The 21,435-nt window shown below is 37.0% G+C and overlaps 2 protein-coding genes across 2 annotated transcripts; both read left to right on the top strand.

Annotated features, from left to right (window-relative positions):
* Positions 1-2,795: 2,795 nt before the first annotated feature.
* LOC140166445 (basigin-like) lies at positions 2,796-4,370 on the top strand. Its single transcript, XM_072189921.1, has one exon. It carries the CDS (start codon positions 2,988-2,990, stop codon positions 4,242-4,244), a length of 1,257 nt encoding a protein of 418 aa, XP_072046022.1. The 5' UTR covers positions 2,796-2,987; the 3' UTR covers positions 4,245-4,370.
* An 11,762-nt stretch (positions 4,371-16,132) lies between these two features.
* LOC140165433 (kappa-type opioid receptor-like) lies at positions 16,133-20,824 on the top strand. Its single transcript, XM_072188736.1, has 2 exons — positions 16,133-16,685; positions 19,414-20,824. Exon 2 carries the CDS (start codon positions 19,463-19,465, stop codon positions 20,609-20,611), a length of 1,149 nt encoding a protein of 382 aa, XP_072044837.1. The 5' UTR covers positions 16,133-16,685; positions 19,414-19,462; the 3' UTR covers positions 20,612-20,824.
* Positions 20,825-21,435: the final 611 nt, after the last annotated feature.

Genomic DNA, 21,435 nt, shown 5'->3' on the forward strand with positions numbered 1-21,435 from the left:
TTGGTGGAAAGGTAGTTTTTGGCGCGAAAAGGTCATACAGGGGTCAAATTTCAAAATTGCTTTAATCTTTTATACCAAAGCATTCCTCTAGTCATAAGGATTCAGAAAAAGTTTAGTTTGTCATATCTGTGATGTACCATTCTCAAGTTATAAGCAAAAAGGTCAAAGGTCACATTTTGGGCTCCACGTGGGTCAACTTCGAAAAAATGCTCCGATCTCCTTAAAAATGGTCTCAATGTGTTCGTCCTTTAAAAACACTCGACCCCGACCTAGTTTTCGATGTTACGCATGTAATTAAACAACCTAAACAGTGCAAATATTCTTTAAATGAATTATGTTTGCAAGCCGAACAATTTGAGACCATTTTGGTTAAAATCAGACAATTTTTAGTTTTTTGACCTCTGTTGACCCCAACATTTGACCTTTGACCTTTTCGGTTATAACTCAAAAACCGTACAGATATGGCAAACTATATTTTTTCTGAATCCTTATGGCTAGAGGAATAATTTGGTATAGTTTTTAAAATGATTGGAGCGATTTTTCCAAGTATATTTTAGTATACTTTTTGTATGCTGTTCAGCGGACATCTCTGACATTCATAGCAGTGAAAAAAATTCTGTTGCAATTAGTGGTGAGTCAAAACCCACTTTGACTGGACTAGAAGATCACTATCACACTGCACAGTGCTAAACTCCAAATGTGATTTTGAAGCTTCATCCATTTTAAAAGGGCATTTCGTTATCCACAGCCTCATCCCTCACTTTTGTCAACAAAAAAATGTGAGATTTTTATACCACTGGATACCTCTGGCTATATAATGTTTAGGTACCAAAATTTTTTTGCAGATTAATTCGTTTAGCAAAATATCGCCAAATTTGAATTTAATTATGGTATACCAGAACGAAATTACAGCAGTGGCCTAAATACACTAAATCATGCATAACTCGCAAACGCAAATCGGAATCAACTGAAATTTTGGGAATAAGCTTTTTTCGTGGATATCTATTGAAAAATGTCATAAAAACAGGATGCTAGGATCACGAAATCCTCCTTTAAAATGAATTGCAAACATCACGTTAGCTTCATGATGAAATTTCCCACGAACATAACACCTCATTCTCACCCCCACACACCCAAGCAAAACACACCCACCCCAAACATACCCACCTGAAAGGATATATTTCTTTTCAGTGATTTTCATGTTTTTATCATAATGTGAATGTACTTCAGGATAAAGTAGCATTAAACTAGAGGTCAATAACCTATTCATGTTGCAATTCGATACGTCATGGCAGTGAAAAACATTGAGCCATGTGGTTCACCTATTATATTCTTTTGTCAAAACCCTGAAGGTATAAGCAATTGGCTTTTTTTTGGAGGGGTGGGTATAAAAGTTATGAAGATATGAAGAAGAAATGAATAAAATATCTAAAACTTTTAAAAGTTGCGATATCAGTTATCACTTGTTCAGTTATCTTTCTCGATGCAAAAGAATACACCAAACAGGTAAAGCAAAAAGACACCAAAATACTATTATTGCAGACAAAACAGTAACAAGGAAAATCTAAGTTCGTTCACCTATATACTATACGTGGATACCAAACGTGGATTTCTTTCTGAATTTTTTAATGTGGACAGAGGATTCAGACAAGGTGACGCGCTTACTCCTTATTTATTCATTTTCGAAGTATTAGGTAAGATCGTTCAAAATAATAAAGATATTAAAGTTACTAGTATACAAAAGAGGATACAGAATATCGCACATTTCAATAAGCTAACAAAATTATTTTTTTCCTTGATGGTACAGAGAAGTCAATAGGTCCATATTTTCACAAAATATTTGGAAAACCAATACAAACTAAACCAATACAACTACGTATGTAATAATTACATTGGATAATTTCATAAAAGATGGGGAATTACTATTATGTACTTTGCAGAAAATAGTATCTTTACGTTACATAATGTCTTATATTTTATAATTGCAATATTATTATACATGCAGGTAGCAAAGGCTCGGAGGTACCCAGCACTAACGGCCTGATAGACACAAACACATATTAATAATAATCAGAACCAATGATCAGAAAAAGCAAAAATCACCACATAGCAATGCTATTAATACATTCAATGAACAAGACTGTAATGGCAAACACGAAGTAACAAGCAAAATCATACAAACACAAACAAAATTCTTTCACAGACAAGAAAGGATCACGCAAAACCATAAAATACAAGAATCAAAACCATGCAGACACAATACAATAAAAGAACAAAAACATTAAACATTTTTGATTTCGATACTTTTGCTTTCGATTTCAAAACTATTGTTATTCAAATTAATAAGATATTAAATGAAAGGCACAAGGAAACCTTTCGTGATGAAAATAGCAGATATCTTTTTCCAAAAATGTTGAAAATAAAATTCGCTTTCATAGAAGGCAATGAAATTTTGATAGCAAAACTATATGGCTCAAAATTGGTATTGGAAACCTGTTTAATACCATGTGAACTTCACGTACGCAAAAGTTGGTAAGCATGGGTAACAGAAAGGGGTTAATCGAGGTGAGAGTGACATTGAATCATATGCCATAGTTTAGTATTGAGTGTATGCTCGAAATGCAAATACCCAGAAGGCATGGTTTGTAAAATCTTAAGATTTGTTTTTTCATAAACGCCCATGCATTCAAGACATTTGGTATGTTTTCACTGGAAAACACAGAGTCACCGAATGAATGGTATCAACTTAAAACGGATACTCTAGATAGATTCGATAAAGGAAATTGAAAAATAATGTAAACTGCAATCCAGTCAACATATATCCATTTTAACTTAGAGGAAACGGGCCATAATATACATGACGTGTTTCAATAAACCTCTCTCCGGATGTGGGCTTTTAGATCACTTTTTCATCGATGTCTACCAGATAGCAGCAGTGAACCATTTAAATGTGAAAAGTTTCCCATAGTGGTAGAAACACCGTTAAAATGGCTAACCGTTTTATGATATTACTACTGTGTTCTATCATCGATATATTGCTACTACGACAAATTCACGTCGCAGCTCAGCAGATAAAAACTGTCTTAGCAGGAGAAGCAGTGGAATTCAGTTGCTCTTTAACTGAGACACTACCAGCTGGTGACGTATCATGGCAAATACAATGGGATAGCTCTAACACACCTGTGCTAGTTAATGCCGAAACAACAGCTTCTCTATACGATTCAATATTTAACACCGGTCATGGAGACTTTCGAACTGTTTACAGGTCCGAGAAAGTTTTCCGATTCACTCACTACTGTACTTTGATCATCGAAAACGTACAACTTGATGATGCTGGGATATATAACTGTAAGCATGTGGGAAACTATCGTGACAGAGGCATATTTTCGGAACATGAATTGAGAGTCCTTCCACGACCACCGGACAGTGCGTTACCTCGATGCAGCCACTCCGTAATCACACCTTCTAGTTCTCCGCAAAATAACATAATCCAACTGTCATGCCAATTCTCTGGAGGCAATCCACCCGCACAATTAGTGTGGTATAAGGAAGGTATGCGAATTGGAGAAATCAGGGAGAACACTAACATCATGGAATATCAATTGCGCCCGTTTGATAATGGTGTGGAATTCAGCTGCCATGCCATGAGCCCAGCACTATCCGAAACAAGCTACTGTCATGTAATGCCTCTGGAGATCTATCCTAGTGTTATGTTATTACCTGCAAGCGTTATGGCTACATCTGGGGCTTATGTGAGATTCACCTGCTCTGGACAAGGCCTTCCATCCATTGATCGCATCGATTGGTACGTGGATGGAGTTCTACAGAGTGGTTCCTCGAGAGGGGCAGTGCAGGCAAACCTGAAGACATCTAATTCATCTTTTCTGACCTTAAATGACCTCCAAGAAGATGAAAATGGAATGGATGTCATGTGCGAGGTTGTGTTACCGTCTGGACTAACTGCCAACTCGCTTACACGAATTGCGATGATCACTGGGCCTACTGCTACTGTAATGGTTAGTCACCCTCCATCAAATCGCCCTACTATAGTACAAACAACTGCGCAGGTAACGAAAGCTGGCAGCACCAAACGTTCTGATGAGACGAAGACCACATCTGCAAAAAGTGGTCCTAAAACAAAAACGACGCACACACTTACAAGAGAGTTGCAATTCTTGATGGTAAGTCTGATAACAGCAGGCAGGATCCTTCACAAAAGAAACAATCATCTACTGCTCCTGTAACAGCGACTGTCGTTGTTTTCATATGCCTTTTGATTATCATCGTCATCATTGTCGTTGTTGTGAAGAAACGACGAAATAATCCTCGTAAAAAACTCTCAGTCGTACCGGACAGTCCGACAGACTCGTTACCAGCCGCTAACAACCCGCTAGCTAATGAATTTGAAAATAGTATGTATGAAGGAACCATCTATAATACGTCTCAAAGAAATGCGGCTTCGGAGAATTTTTATCAAGCAGCACCACTTGAAGAGGACCCGGGGAAGACGTGGTCAACCTTCGAAGGATGTGGTATTTGGGAAGACAGTACAGTTCACCATTATGAGAACACGGCTATTGGTTGTCCGATTCCTACTTTTGCGAGACAAAATAATAATTTAAAAAACGCTGACGACAGTGAAGAAAAGCAGAAAATGTTGCAAGACATTGTTGAAAAGGAAGGCGAGACTCTTTAATGGAAGAATGTATGCTATATAGACAAATGATTTAATAGGCAATCGGCTACATCTTACTGGATTAGCGATCCAGGTCTTACTGGGTCTATGCCATTGAGGAGGAGATTGTATTAATCCAGTCGCGACAGACGCTGTATCAAAATGATTGGTACCCATAATATAAAGTTGTTGCAAACGCCTGCTTATTCCAATGTGGTCCTCTTGATATAGCCACAATGTATAACCTTACACTCTTACGACCTTTTATTTAGATGCATCTTATGTTGTACTTGGATGGCTGTTTTGTTCATAATCATTTGATAATTATAGGTACTAAACATTTTGTTACAACCTGTATTTGATCTGATGGTAAATATTCTATCGGAAATAATCATTTTATGTTTCATCGACAGATTGATATCTAGAAAATATATTTTTTAAAGTAATAATATAATTATGGTGCTGGATATTTTAATAAGTAACAAAGAAGCACTTCCACTTGAGAAATGACTCCCTCACAAATGCCAAAATCGGATCCCTCACTAAAAGACAAGCAAGGCAACTAGAACAACAGTACTAACGAGACGAGATGGTAGCAAAATGACCGTAATATTGTTAATTTTAATTTTTTGCTCTCCTTTTCCGGGATTAGTCTAGCACAAATGGGATCATTAACTTAAAGCAATATAGTAACATTTGCTGAGGAGGACGACGCTCTGAATTTAACTGGTTTGATCGAAATGTTAGTCGAACTTGTGTATGGCTGAAATGTCGCGTTACCCATGTGAATCTACGGGATGTTTGTAGAACATTGAGTCGTTGTGATAATGTGAAAACTACCGTTTTGTGGAGAAAAAATTAAATAAAAATCTATTTTTATAGATAAGGAATCAAAACGAAGGTGCATGACAAGTAGCTGATACTTTCTATTTGCTTAAAATTTCCGGTGCGCGGTGCTACAATCTGTTCACAATATTTTGGCCTTGCACTGTGATTGACATGTTTTAAAGTAACATAGTGCAGTTATGTCCACGGCAAATTCACCGTGACCTTTGCAGCCATAAACCCGCTTAGTGAAGATTAAACCGAGATATGCAGTATTAAACCATTATAGTAATCGATTGTCCAATGCAAATTTATTACCACGTGATAATATTAATCCAATGAGCGATCGAATTGTCCGCTTCGACTAATCCAATCGATAATGACGCTATTGACATGTACGGGCGGAGCTCCACTGACCGAGTTTTATGGTATTTTGCAATGGTTTGCTGTCATTTACTCATGAAGGCGGTCCATCGTTATTATAAGGACTATGCTAATAATTTAAAGATTGACATGTAGAGAATAAACCATACTTGATTGACAAAAAGTACTAAATTTGTACCTATTACGGTTTCGTGACACCCCTCTTCCAAATGCGACCAAGCCAGGGCGGCCCGATGAAGCAAAATGTGCATTGGAATAACACGGGAGTTTGAATATAGATGGTAGGATTTCTTTCTCATACAAATGTATGGTCCCCCGTTATTAAAGCTTGTACAGGGTTGAAAATTCAGAAATTATGAAAAGAATAAGTAATTGAAACATAGAGTAAGTACTAAAATCATAGCTTTTATACTTTTTGATATATAGCGCTAACTAGTTCATCTCCTATATCTACAACACAGCGCTACCAGTAGGGGTCAATTGCATATTGTGAGTGCCCCTGTGTTGTGTGCATACATGTAGGCAACAATAACTGCATGATGATGTTGTGTGTATGCGCTTTAATTCGTAATCATTTGGGGTGATATAAAGCAAACCACTCAGTACGTTACTGACTAGTTTTTATTGTTATGCATAGTCGCGCTAAAAATCAATCGATATATGTTGAAATCAGCCCAATTCAGAGATACACCTTTTTGCTATGAAATTCATTTTCTCGGTCAAATATAAAGCTTTTTTTTTCTTTCAGCAATGCCAGTTAAAAACATAGTGCTTGGATAAATGTTGGTGAAATTGTGTCTTTCAGAGTAAGATTTTTGATCTTTTTACAGACCTCAACTTCGCCCGTGAGCCTTTTTTCGGAATTATTTTTTTTGCGTTTCAAACTAATATAGTTCGCAAAAGAAAGATATTTCCCACCTCTGTGAGGCACATCGTGTGGGTCTATATGCGGTCCATACACGTTCAATCTTATTGATCAATATCAAAGACCCTAGACACAAGAGTGGATACAAAATCCCCCATTGATCACGCACAATGGTAGATTTTGTATGTACTCCTGCATCTAGGGTCCCGGTATTCAGTGGTAGGGCGAGTTAGCGCAGCGGTAGTTCCCTCGCTTTGCACCGCTGAGGTCCCGGGTTCAAGCCCCGGCGCGGCCCAAGGACTCATGTGCACTTGGTTTATCCCGATCCATGCTCGCTCTCGCAGGTTTTCTCCGGGATCTCCGGTTTCCTCCTGCTTTCAAAATCGGTGATTAGTTGTTTCGTTATCAAAAACTTCCTTCACCCAATGGAATTTGGGGAGCTGCAGAAAATGGGTGGATGTTACAATCTAAGTGCGGATAGGTTTGCGCCAGGTTCGGCTGCAACTAGCCTAGTTGATGCGATCTGATTGTGATGATTCACCAAGCAGCGAAATTACAGCGCTTTGAATCCTCTGGAAAAAGCGCTATATAAATTCCGAAATTTATTTTATTTATTTATTTTTTATTGGTATTGATCAATATTTTGATCGTGTATAGGCCGCATTTTGTCAGAATATCCGTTTTGATTTCACTTTTTTTTTTCAACTGCGACTGCCCAAATGGCCAACTATTACGATATTTCTATTGTGGCTTGCATAATCATCCATCCATGGGTATATTCGTAATTTGATTTTGACAACATTGGTAGTCGGAATTGAAAAATGGTGCAATCAAAACCGAAATTCTGACAAAACTATGAACTTTATATGATGTGCTTTAGATTGTTGGGAAATTTCTTTCGTTAGCAAATTATGTTACTTTGAAAAGCAAAAATGTTGACCCTCCAAAAAGCTCGCGGTGCAAGTTGAAGCTTATGAAAATCGAAAAACTTACACTAGAAGCCTAAATGTCACACCTAAATTTAACATCAGGGTTTGAAAAAAATTTACAGTACCAAGCATTATAGTTTTTCTCTGACATTTACCGAAGAAATGAAAATTATTGGTTTTTATTTGTCCGAGAAAATAAATAACGAAGGTTTAACTAAAAATTTTGCCAATTTTGAATTCGATCGTTTCAAGCGCCTTAATTAACTGACTGAGTGGGTCTTGTTTAACAATAGCCATCGCCTGAATAGCGTTCTACGTGAAACGTAAAATCGTGTAGCATTATAGAGGTGAAAGCCTTTGGTCAATGGAAGGAGAGATTGTGGATTCGAATCCTGGTAAAATCTTTAATTCTTATAATTTTCGTTACTTTTTGTAAAGGGGAAATATATAAAGCGTGAGGAAGCGCTAGCGACGAACGCGGATACTTCCAAGAGTAAAGTTTTACGGTAGTTGGGTCCAATATAGATATATGCGATAGAAATGTTGACCAGGTAAAGGAATATTACTCCCGGGATAGTGCATTAGACTAAGTGTTTTATAAAGCAGAAAATGAAAGTATTATAAACATTGTGCAAGATTTACGACTCTTTTTATTCAATTTTTTTCGAACGAATAACCAGGCAGATATGTATTTTAGACCACTGTATATGGTAACATCGACCACAGAAAGGAAAATCGAATCCTAAACTCTTCATCATGAAGTACTATGCTAAATTCCATGCGATGTAACGGATGTACTTGACCGACTGGTTGAATTGTAATAACAGGAAAGTTTGACGGATATTACCTCATGTATATCAGCAATAGACAGCTTTTGACCTTACACACGTCTCTTTGTCTAGATAAATAGGTCGAAACTTATAAAACAAAATAACTGGTAACTCAATATCTTGAAAGGGGCCTCCGCTAAATTTTTTTTCTAATTATTAGAGAGATTGCGAAATTTACGTGAAACGTGATACGGGAACGCCAACGGCAAGCTACATTAGTCGAAAATCAGTTAGTATGCCCTCTAGAGGGTGAAATCTATTGTAAATTGGTCAATCGTGGAATTATCGTAAGGCGATTACGTTGCGGTTGGTAGCAAAAATGACGTTCCAAAATGACAAAAAAACGCTTTATAAAATGCAGAAAAATGTTATGTTTGTCGTGTTATGAAGCGAATCAAAGTATCCAAATAGAACAAGTAGAGTCCGACATGTAATATAATCCATTTTGGGGGTTACAATTTGACCTAGTATAGACAAGAAGAAGTGAACAAATTTCGATTTTTTTTTTCGACGCGAATTCGAACGGGCAGATTGCCTATTCATTTGTGTGTGGAGAATGCCGTCCAAAAATCAGCTTGCGAAGAGGCGTTTTAGGCAAGATCGTGACGTCTTACGACATTATGCGGTAGAATTGTCTGTTTTGGACGGGTGACAGCAGTTCGTGCAACGTCATTTTTCGCCATTGCTATTTCCTTGCATTAAACAGCTGTCAAAGTGTTTGCTTATGAATACTATTCAGCAAACACCAAAATGTTTTTAAAACATAATAAATGCATATGTTTTTGGTTTTAGTTTAAACATTTGGATAACATATCAATATCAGTTTATATAAAAATCATGAAAACTCTTTTTTAAAACGTGTTATACTGAAAAAAATAATACAACATTTTAAACCAAAATTCGAAATGCTAGAGTAAAATATCATTTGCTAAACATTGTGCGTTCTTAAGTCTATTATGTTAGAATGTTTTGCAGCAAGTTTTGAACAAAATGTTTTTTGAATGTTATTAAAACCTTTTATATACCCTTGACCATCACATACCCTTTAACCCGACATTTTCCATTTTCTGTAATATATTGGTAGTAATCGAGTACGCATGTTAAATTATTTATTTTCATTTTGCTATTTATATGATAATGGGGTTTGTTTCTTGTTGTTCGAATAATATACACCATGGTGATTTCCGAGGCATCCAACACCAAACTCTGTTTAGTTTATTTAGACAAATAGCATACACGTATGAACAATAGGCCTACTCATTTTCCAATGAGCCCACAAAACTCAAATATCGATATCAGTTATAGATACAGCCAGTCGTATTTGCATATCAATACCGAGGAAATTGGGTTCGAAGAGAGAAGAAGAGAATCTATTCTCATCTTCTCTGGTTCGATGCACCCAAGGTGAATCAATGGGTGCTTTCTATATCTTTAGATGTATTTGTCTCAGCATAGCGCCACCATGAGCTTATTGAAATTGCGTTTAGATATAGTCTCCGGTCAGACTTTATGAGGCTATCACGAACATACTAGGAACGACAAGCGTTAGGACCGACACAAACTGGCTGTGTAGGAGACTAGTTTGGATGTGAACGGCACTATGACGTTCTACCGCACAATGTCGTAATACGTAACCCGTATGGCGTTTGCAGTGAACGCCTCTTCGCAATCTCTCTATTATTAGTTTTACCTACTGGACTCTTGACAAAGTTAAACCATAAGCCATCAGTAATGTGTTTCGGTCCCTGTCACGGTCGAGTAGTGATTGGTTGACTTTCTTTTCAAGAAATCCTTATCAACATGGAAGCAAGGGGATTTAATGTTGATTTCATTCGACAAGTTGTATGACATAGTTTAGCTTAATGTGATTCATAATCAGCAGTCCAGTTGAGGTGAGGTTGCGGGTTCGAACCATGGCGGTGCCTAGTACGCTCTCGTGGAAAAATTGAGCTAGCTTGAAATTCCCCTGGACAAGAAACTTACTGCTAATTGTCTCGTTGTAACCCGTACGAAACTCGAGGAGCTGAACCTGGTTGCGAAGGTTATTTGTGGAATGTCTAGGGCGTGCGCTCTTGTAGCAGCAAAGTCCCTGAATTGTTGTAAAGTCCCTGAATTGTTGTTAAACGGTTTATGGAATGATGTGGGCCATAGTGGTCAGCGACAACCTGTAAAGTGTGCTGAGGCTTGTGGATCAACGTCTAGGCGTTGTGCCTATGCGTAGCGCACTATAAAATTACTCCGCTTTTTTTTTCATAATCTAGGTTGTAACTCTGCAATATAGAACGCTGTATTATTTTGATAAATTGAAGATTCCGACAAAACAATTTATAGACTATCCAACGCTTTATAGGTAGTCATGTCTTTAAAATTCACAGGTCGACATCCTGCGCCCAGGCAGAATCAGTATTTGGTCCTGATTTATCTTTTCGCGACAATAGAATGTGGTTAAACCACCAGCTCTACCCGGGGTCTAGCGGGATTTGGAGACATCCTTACCTATAGTTTGATAGGCTATATTGTTTCCTGATCATAGTCGAGGTAAAACGTGATCACACAATCTCATGAACCCATGACTGGGCATAGTTTTGTTAGCAGAACATTTCCATTTGTCGATATAAAGAAAAGGAATACAACAGATATAACCTCCGCAAAACTTTGTGGACTCTCCGAACCTATGCTTGAAACAATATCAATATTGTTGTATACAAATTTGACACGGTGACGTCACGGCAACACGGGGACGTTATTACTATGATTAGAGTGTTTTGGCCATCATATCACATGTAATATCGCGCGTAGTGTCAAAATTACGTATCACGTGCATCTGACAGAAAATGTACTTAACTAAATTTACTTTATAGTGAAAATTGAAAATGCTCTTTATTTTAACCAATATGTAAACTCAAGAACTAAAAGACAAATCATTTTTAACATAATCGTCTTTAACAACATAAAATATACATCCCTTTATTCAAATTGTTGTGGTTACGGAAACTTAAACAAAGTGTTAAGGGACGGAACATGAAACGTAACCAAAAGATGTGATATAATTGTACCAGCTCAGGTTACGTTACCATGTTCGTATAAATGTGCCTTCAAGATTTTTGTTTTCAAGCCTCATTGAATCTATGGTTTTACTTGTAATTCATATCGTTTTAGTTTTGGGGTGATAGTACCACAACTAGAATTTGCCTCCACTTACATAAACAAACAAGAGTTGACATTTCGTTTATCAATAGCACAAAAAGGATTTCATTTCATACCTTATCCAATCTATCAATTGGGATAATCCACATACACCCCAATGGAAGACATGACCTTAATCTCCCACACAGGGGGAGTAGATTTCAAATGGAGTCACCCATCCAGGTATCCCCATTTGAAATTCACATTAGAAGACACTGTCTAATTTGGACCTATAGCGCTATCGGTGCACCGATACCGATGGCTCTTACTATCGAGCTCTATCGTAAACTGAACAGTTGTACAGTACTTTCTTTTTCATTTTAATGAAAAACGATTACACTATTCAAATTTGAAGAATTATTCTTGATATAATTTATCACATCACTAGAATATGAGAGAAAGAAAAGACATTGGTATCGAGCCGGGTACCAAATACAACTCCAAGAAGACCTGCACAGAGTATTCAAATGCATCGAAAAATGGCAAATGTATTTCAACCCCACCAAAAGTGAGTGTTCAGTCCTTTACCGACAAGTGTGGTTTGCAACCTTATTTCTTCATATTTCGTAATAATATATCACAAATAGAGAGAGGATTTAGGTATTTTCTTTTATTCGTTATAGTAATGAGCCTATTTTGAAGTAACCATGGTAACCGGGATTAAATACTTTACATATTTACAAAAACCTCAAATTCGCAGAGTATACAGTATGTTCACACCGTAATCGGCGGGCCTTATAACATCGCCGAATAATATCAATATATTTTCTTTCGAGAGTTGTCTTGTGACAACTTGCTAGAAATATCACGAATTATTAAAGTCCTATACTTTGCCTACTTTATTTAACACACACAAATTAGACCAGACAGGTCAATTATGTCACTCTTAATGCTATGTGGATCTATTTTTCGGTGTAGTGGTAAAAAAACCTAACATTTTCCGCCGATTACATCAAAGTATAGTCCTTTAATTCTGAGAAATAGTTTTCAGCTGTTTTATTGCTAATTTATTAGCATCATATAATGCATGATTGATGTGATTATCAAGCATATCGTTTGATATTTCTATCATTTAATCTTTTTCAATCATCTGTCTCAAATAACACAATTAGTTAACACGCAATCAGTGAAGAGGCGCCTAGTTATCACGCAATCCGTGAAGAGGCGCCTAGTCTGTGCTACGGAGACGACCGACATATTATCCATAGGGAGAGAAACTACTGGGAACCAGACAATCTTGGAAACCAGTCGCTTCGCTTCGTAGGCTTAATTGTAAATTTCGTACACGCTGATGGAGGAGAATTTCAAGAAACAGATCACGTACCAGTACTTGGAATTATAAAAAAAGAAAATGAATCATAAAACCATTGGTTGTAAAAGATATTGTGCCATATTAATTATGAGCAGCCAAAAGGTTTATGTTTAATAATATTAAACAAACTAGTATCATTGGTCAAAACTCAGGGTTGGTCGTCCAATATTGTGTTTGTTAATAATTTGCTACAGCTGCTGAATATACATAATACCCCCTAACTCTTTAACTCTTTAAAGAAAAACTTAACATATTTGACTGCGATGATGAACAAATGCAAGCATATATTAAAAAATTCTTAATCTAATAGATTAAAATTGAGCTTATCTGAATTAGATTAGATTACCATGTTTTAATTCTATCAATGATGAGAGACAGGCAAAAGATCATGGACAGGGATTCGAAAGAATATAGAGAGTTGGACAGGCAAATAAAGAAACGTTGCAAGGAGGCCAAAGAGACCTGGCTGAATAGTGAATGTGCCACAATTGAGAGTCAATTTGGAGAGAATCGGAATGTGTACCAGAGGATAAATGAGGCTGTTCAAGCTCTGGGTGCATCAAGGCAAAGAATGGTAATATGCTGGTAGGGAAAGATGATGTAATGAAAAGATGGATTGAATATGTTGGGGAGTTATTTCACGATGTAAGGGATGGTTTGCCAAGCTTTCCCGATTCTAATGAGGGTCCAAAGATATTGCAGTCAGAGGTTCGATCAGCTATAAAAATGATGAGCAGAAATAAGGCTGCTGGGCCAGATGGAATAGTTGTAGAAATGATTGAAGCATTAGAGGATTATGGAATTGAGAAACTGACAGGAGTCATCAACAGAATGTATGATGATGGGATATTTCCGGAAGACCTGAGCAAATCAATCTTTATTGCTCTTCCCAAGAAACCTGGCGCTGTAGATTGTGAACAACACCGTACAATTAGCCTTATGAGCCATGTTACAAATATAATTCTAAGGATCCTGTTACTCCGTGCAAGAAGTAGAATAAAACCTGGGATTGGTAAAGAGCAGTTCGGCTTTGTAGAAGATGCTGGTACCAGGAATGCGATTTACGTCTTGAGAATGATAACAGAGAGAGCGGTAGAGATGCAGAAGGATGTTTTCATGTGTTTCATTGACTACTCAAAAGCCTTTGACAAGGTGAGACATGATCAGCTTTTTGAAGATCTTGGCAGGCTAGACCTGCATGGAAAGGATCTACGACTGTTGCAGAACCTTTATTGGAACCAAACAGCGTGCATAAGGGTGGATGGAGATTGTAGTGAATATACAAGCATTAAGAGAGGAGTCAGACAGGGATGTGTGATGTCACCAGATCTCTTTAATTATTACAGTGAGCTGATTCTAAGGGAGCTAGAAAAGGAAAATGGTCTCAATATAGGTGGACATAACATCACGAACATAAGATATGCAGATGACACTGTCCTATTAGCCGAGTCTGAGGAGGATCTGCAAAGGCTTCTTGATGTGGTGGTTCAGGAAAGTGAGAGGAAAGGTTTATCGTTAAATTGCAAGAAGACAGAATGTATGGTGTATCAAAGACTGAAAGCCCAACATGCATATTGAAGGTGAAAGATCAAAGAATTAAGCAAGTTTCCTCCTTCAACTACCTTGGCAGTCTAATCACAGAAGATGCCAGATGTATTAAGGAGATTAAGAGAAGGATTGCACTGGCTAAGTCTGCATTCTCAAAGTTAGACAAGATCCTAAAAAACAGTGCCCTCAGTAATCATGGTAATAGACACCAGAATTCGGGTACTCAACTGCTATGTCGTCCCTGTATTAATGTATGGAAGTGAAGCATGGTCAATAACAACAGACATTAAAAGAAGATTGGAGAGCTGCGAGATGTGGTTCCTTAGAAGAATGATGAAGATCCCATGGACTGATAAAGTGTCTAATGACGATGTCCTTAGAAGAGCAAATGTGAACAGGAAGCTGTTACGTGAAATCAGAGTTAAGCAGCTCAAATTCCTTGGTCATATCCTCAGAAAGGATGGTTTCGAGAACCTAGTATTGACAGGAAGAATAGAAGGAACAAGGAGCAGAGGCAGGAAGAGAGTGATGTGGTTATCAAATCTGAAAGATTGGCTAAAAGAAAAGGGAGCTGAACATAAAGCGACAGAGCTTCTGGAGATGGCTTATAACAGAGAATTGTGGCATGACATGATCGCCAACGTCTTAGGATATGGCACCCAGAGAGAGAGAGAGAGAGTTTTAATCTAGTAGATTGTAATTCAAATCCATCAGATTGAATTTATAATTTGGATTAGTCTTGGATTAGTGTTTATTTTAATCCCAGATTTTAATCCGAGATTATGATCATGCTGAAGTTTTAAAGATATAAAATCATGCTGAAGATTTAAAAATTAATCTTATGGATTTTAATTTTAGTCTATAAGATTAAACAATGGTCATCTATTTACTTCAATTTAAGAATTGATAGTCTAAGGTTGGATCTTTCCCTCATCACAATCGAATAGATTTAATCTTAGGAATTTAGAGTGTATACGCCCATACACACCCTATAACACACCTCGCACATAATAATAATTTTCGCGCGTTGCACAAAAAAGATATCCCGGTATTAAAATTGGGCCGACCTAATGCTCGCCATGCTCACTGGGCAATGTTGTTCTTTGGCTGCCTCCACAAAAAGCACTTCTGTTTTTCTAAATTCCGAATGCATGAACGATGCTATCATGAACATGATGAATGGTTGTCTCCTACTATAATATGACCGCGAGATTTGCAACATATTTCTTGGAGAAATGTCTTGTTAGGGACCGTTCACAAACACTTGTAAGGGGGTCTGATGCAAAAGGGGGCCCTGAAATTTTTGACCCTCCTAAGGGGGCCTGAAAAAATGACCACAAATTTTCCTGGAAAAATTGAGTTTATATGCTTTTCTATGGGGTTGACCCATAATTTTCATGTCAAAAGGGGGGGGGGGGGGCGGAAACATTTTCGCGATGAAATTGTTTTGCATCAGCCCCCCCCCTTACAAGTGTTTATGAACGGTCCCTTAGTGGTGCATGCAGCACAGGGTGAATCGGTGACCTATTTCACATTAAGATCCAAACTACCAATGTGACAAAAGTAGTAAGTAAAATTGCTGAGCGTACTGTATCGCAATACAGACTTACTTACAGTTCCGGATTAGCCAAGTTTATTTGCATTATGCACCGTTGAGAAAACTTTGGGAGGTAAATTGGGAGCTATTTGAAACACGAATCCGACTTCCGATAATAATTCATCACTATGGTTCTCATTCCCACGCTACATGCACATTAAAGCACAGTAACGTCATCGTGGCAAAATGTTTTAACGCTGACTGATGAACCGACAGCGGAAGATGTATTTTTGGTATTGCTATTGCTGATGTGAAGATGCAATTATTGAATGTTTGAGGAAAACCATACATATGACTGTTCGCTTTGAATGATTATAATATTCACTATATAGAATATTGCATTATATTATTGCTTTGACGAAATCGTGATGCAGCAGGAAGTTGGAACTCTATGGAATTGTACATCGGTTGAAAAAAAATCGTGATTCGGTAGGGTGTGACTATATGAATTGTACATCGGATGAAAAAATCGTGACCGATGTGGTGGGGAGGAATATGTGCGAGGAAGACTTAAAAAGCTAACAGCTTTAACCGGTAAGTTGGCTTGCTTTAATTGAAAAAGACAACGAAAGGACATTTGAAATGATCTGAAGGACTTATTTTACCAAAATGTATTATAAAAATGGCGTTGAATACAAAATTGTACAACAAAATGATTCGCGAGCTTAAAGTGATTTTTGATATGATATGTAATACTTATTTTATTGTATTGTTATTCGTTTGTTTTGTCAAAATACTTTTGCACAAGTCTTTTGGAATAGGGAACAAAAGCTTTAGGTTAGGGATAAGAGTTTAATAGGAAATGATGAGAATTGGGATTTGGATTAACAAGCGTGGCACTGCAGGATTTGTCGTTACACTTAGCCTAATGTTTCGCATCAAAACTGCTGTTTATTTATGCCGTAGATAATAGGACTAGATTAAATGTTCGAGACACATTTTGTGCAATTGTTCATGATACGGCAGAAATGCATTATTATGACAACATAAATGCCATCAAAACATTATTTCCGTTCCAAAAATATATACTCTATACACTGGTAAATAGTATGAGGTGTCAAAACTACCTATTCCAAAATGTGTTAATATATTATAAGGGTCTATTCAAAATGGATCAAATGTAGGTCATTGGAAACGGAAAAAGGTGGTTAAACGCCGTTGTGACTGATCTGGAACTGTTCTAATCCCGTATGCCATGTCAACCCCTATGATCCCCTACCATATCCAATAACCTTATCGTCTTGTAAGCCACAATAGAAATATCGATTAGTTCCAGGGAGGTAAATAACATGTTAACTGGGTGGGCATTTGCCCACCCAGTAAATTATTTTGCCCACCCAGTAAATTCAACTTGCCCATTGCCCAAAAGTGCCCACCTAGTACATTATTTTCCCCACAAAAGATTGGGCACCATATAATAATTACAATCTAATTTTACTGCTTTTTTCCCTACGAAGGAGTAATGGTGAGTGATAATTAGTATAAGATTTGTTAATACCCAAAGTGAAATATAATATGGTATGCAACTTTTCTTGAAAGTTGCTGCATGAATATGCTAAAAATTGGCAGAAGATGCATTTAGGGGAGGGTAATGTCCACTTTTTACATCAAAGCCAAACTGTACGCATAAACAGGTCTACATTTCCGAAAATCCAAACGCATGGATGCCATTAATTATCGCTGCCCACCCGGTAAATTATTTTCCATTATTTGAGGCCAAAAATAAATCAAATTGCCCACCCAGTAAATTATCCTTATTTACCTCCCTGATTATTTCTACTGGTTATTAGAAATGAAGTACTGAGTTGGATATTTTGGCAGTCGCAAGTGAAACAAGCTTAAATCAAAACGGATATTCTGACAAACTATAATATATAGACCCACACGATGTGCCTTACAGAGGTGGGACATATCTTTCTTTAGCAAACGATACTAGTTTGAAACGCTAAAAAATGAATTCCGAAAAAAAGCTCGCGGGCGAAGTTAAGGCCCATAATAATAAAATATCTTACACTAAATGACACAATTTCATGCCTAATTTTAACACCAGGATTTTTAAAAATGTATATCCATGAAGCACTATGTTTTTAACTAACATTTCTCAAGGGAAAAATATTGCTATATATTTGACCGAGAAAATTAATTTCATAGCAAAAAGGTGATCTCTGAATTGTGCTGATTTCAACATGACTTTGCATCGATCGACCTTTAGCGTGACTATACATAACAAATAAGCTGGTGACTAAAGCCGGGACTAAAGTTCTGCCTGCAAACATTGCGTAGCCAAAGGTTTCCGGTGGTATAAAATCTCCCCTTTACGTGTCCCTTATTCTATTCAAATTGTTTCGAGTTTAGAATATACCTGTCTTTGTGTGAGAATAAATACGTGACTGATCCTTATTTACGGCTCGTTAAAAATCACGCATTTTATGGGAACTAGCGAACCTGCTGCTCATGCATTATGAAAATATACGCTATGTACGGACTGCACTAGTATACATGCATTGGAAGAAGAAAATAAAAACACTTTTCACCGGCTTTAATGGGAATTAAGAATTCCATCCTCCGTAGATCATACGATCATGCTTCAACTATAGGCATTTGAACAGGAGAAGTACAAAATATAAGTTTGTTTTCTGATGGATCGCAATTTTTTACATTGATTAAAATTGCGTCAATCATTCATAATACTACATACTCCAAAAGCTCTTTCATTTCTTGAAATAGTTGTTTATCATGGAAAAGTGAATCCACCGCTCCTCTATAATGTAGGCAAAAAAACTTTAGTAACCTTTAGGAACATGCCTGCCTTTCGAGCAAATGACTTGAGGCATTTCCGAACATACCCCGACCAGCCCAGCGTAAACAGTGACATGATGAGAGGAGACGTTATGGTTCAAAAGGTTAATATTATAATAAATTTACTATCAGAAATTAGAATAGACTTTCAAATGTTCTAGATTCTTTCATGGTTGCGCAGAATCACAAATGTGTTCCAGGCCTAATAATTAATATCTATGGCAGAATGAACCCCCGGAATGAACCATCAACTTAGGTTACTACATGGATTTTGCAAGGCTTTATTCCAGAGGGGCGTAAGTTATTAATAGAAACAACAATACAAATAAAAACGAAACAGCACATCCATTAGTGGAAACAGAGTGGATAAGGAGGCATTTATCAAATTCTCAATTGTCAACTTATTTGTTGTTCAGAAGACGCCAAAACATTTGACAAATGTATTTTGACATTTCTTCCACAGATCAATATTCTTCAACTGAGTGATCTTACTAGACAGCTTACTAGAAAGGATGGCATTTAATAACAACACAGACGCTGCTAGTTGTCTCAACTTTACTTTACCAGAAGCCGAAGCACACACTTACACCCCAGTCAAGTTGGTACTCATCAAAGTTTTCATTCCTGCGATAGCCTGTGTTGGATTGCTACTAAACACGACTTTCTTGTTCGTAATTTACCGCATTGAAAATATGCGCACAACAACGAACTTTTATCTGGGTAATCTTGCTGTCGCAGATATCTTAACCGTAGTCACTGGATGTTTCCACCACCTTGGAAAATATATCGCGTCTGAACCGGTGGATTACCCGTACACTACTGACTTCAAATCCCGTGTAGCTTGTGGGGCACCGTACTTGGTGCACTATTTATCATTATTCGCGTCCGTGGCATTCGTTTTCTTGGTTGCTTTGGAGAGATATAGAGCTATTTGTAAACCGGTAGTACACAGGAAGACAAGCAGCAGAAGAAGAACGCTGAAATTGGCGGTCGTAGCATGGATGATTTTAATTTTCTTTACAGTCATCCACAGTGGCTCATTTGAATTCATCGGTTTGTGCTTAAGTTGGCCACAAGACAGACAATTCAGTGGATTCCCTACCGTCATTACGATATGTAAATGGCATAAATGGGCAAATATCTCAATTTATACATTTGCTGTATGTCAATTTACCGTAGCATTTGCAGGTAATGTCGTTATGTTTATTAAGATAGTTCATACTCTGAGTAACAACAACAAAGGTAAAGTTGTAAAAGCGCGAAATCACGTCGCTAGAATGCTCTCTATTAATGCTGTTGTATTTTTCGCCTGCTTAGCACCAACGCATATCATATATGCTGGAATTGCTGTACAGAAAATCACGGGGGTAGCAAATGATGATCCTAGGGTCTATGATGATATCATCGCAAGAGATCTCTTCAGGAACCTATACTGGGCTTCTGTTTGTTTGACTTTTATTAACTCTGCCATCAACCCGTTAATTTATAATGGAAGTAATGCAGAATATAGGAGGGCCTTTCGGGAAGCATTTTGTTGTTCCGGGTGCCAAAATTCAAGGTCCATCAAAGGAATTGAAATCAGTAAATTACAAAGCGTTAGTTTAGTTGAAAATCAGAAGGAAAAGAGAGACTTTCAAACAGATGAGGACATTTCACAGTAAACATGAATAGGCCTATTATGTAAGAATGAACCCACACTTATATACCGAGTGCAGAATTTTATTTTTAAAAAAAGACATAAGCCTCTAAATATAAATACAAATAGTCAAAATTGAGATTTTTACACGTATAATCAGGATTTTTCTGATTGTTTTATTACATCTTTTGAGGGCACTTATGAATCCAATGCCAGCAAGTGAATGCTGCAGAATTTGGATGAGGTAATTACAGTTGGTACTATTGGTACCATTTATGGTAAGCCAAGCGTTCAGTATTTTGATGAATTGAGTTTTCACAAATACATTTAATTTTCTCAACTAAACTTAATTTTTATGAGATACTTTTTCAGTTGGTAAACTATGTATATCAAAATCCTGTCTGAGAAATTATAAGTTTATCTCCAACTGATCAATATAGTTTTTCTGAATTCCTGAACATCTGGCGTCGTCTTCAGATAGACTAAGTTATGTGAGGAAAAACTCGGTTTATCAAGTTTCAATAATTTGACAAACTTAGTTATTATTTAGATAAACCTATTTTATCTGGTCACATTTTCTTTATCAAAGTTTTAACTAAGTTTATAAGAAAAAAATGTTTATTGAATTACTGAACGCTTGAGAAGATAAAGAAGTCATCTTTGTACAATCAATGTTGGTGTTATTATTGAATGTCTGCATGCAACATTGGATCCTCCTTAAATTACCAGAATGTACTTAACTGTTACTAAACAGTATGTAGCCTATACAGCCGGGTATACAACATGTAAGATATTAAAATTCGTGCGCAAAACGTAAGCCCATCGTAAGTGCATATTACCTTGTTTTGC

Source organism: Amphiura filiformis, chromosome 12, assembly GCF_039555335.1.
Source record: "Amphiura filiformis chromosome 12, Afil_fr2py, whole genome shotgun sequence".
Lineage (NCBI taxonomy): Eukaryota > Metazoa > Echinodermata > Ophiuroidea > Amphilepidida > Amphiuridae > Amphiura > Amphiura filiformis.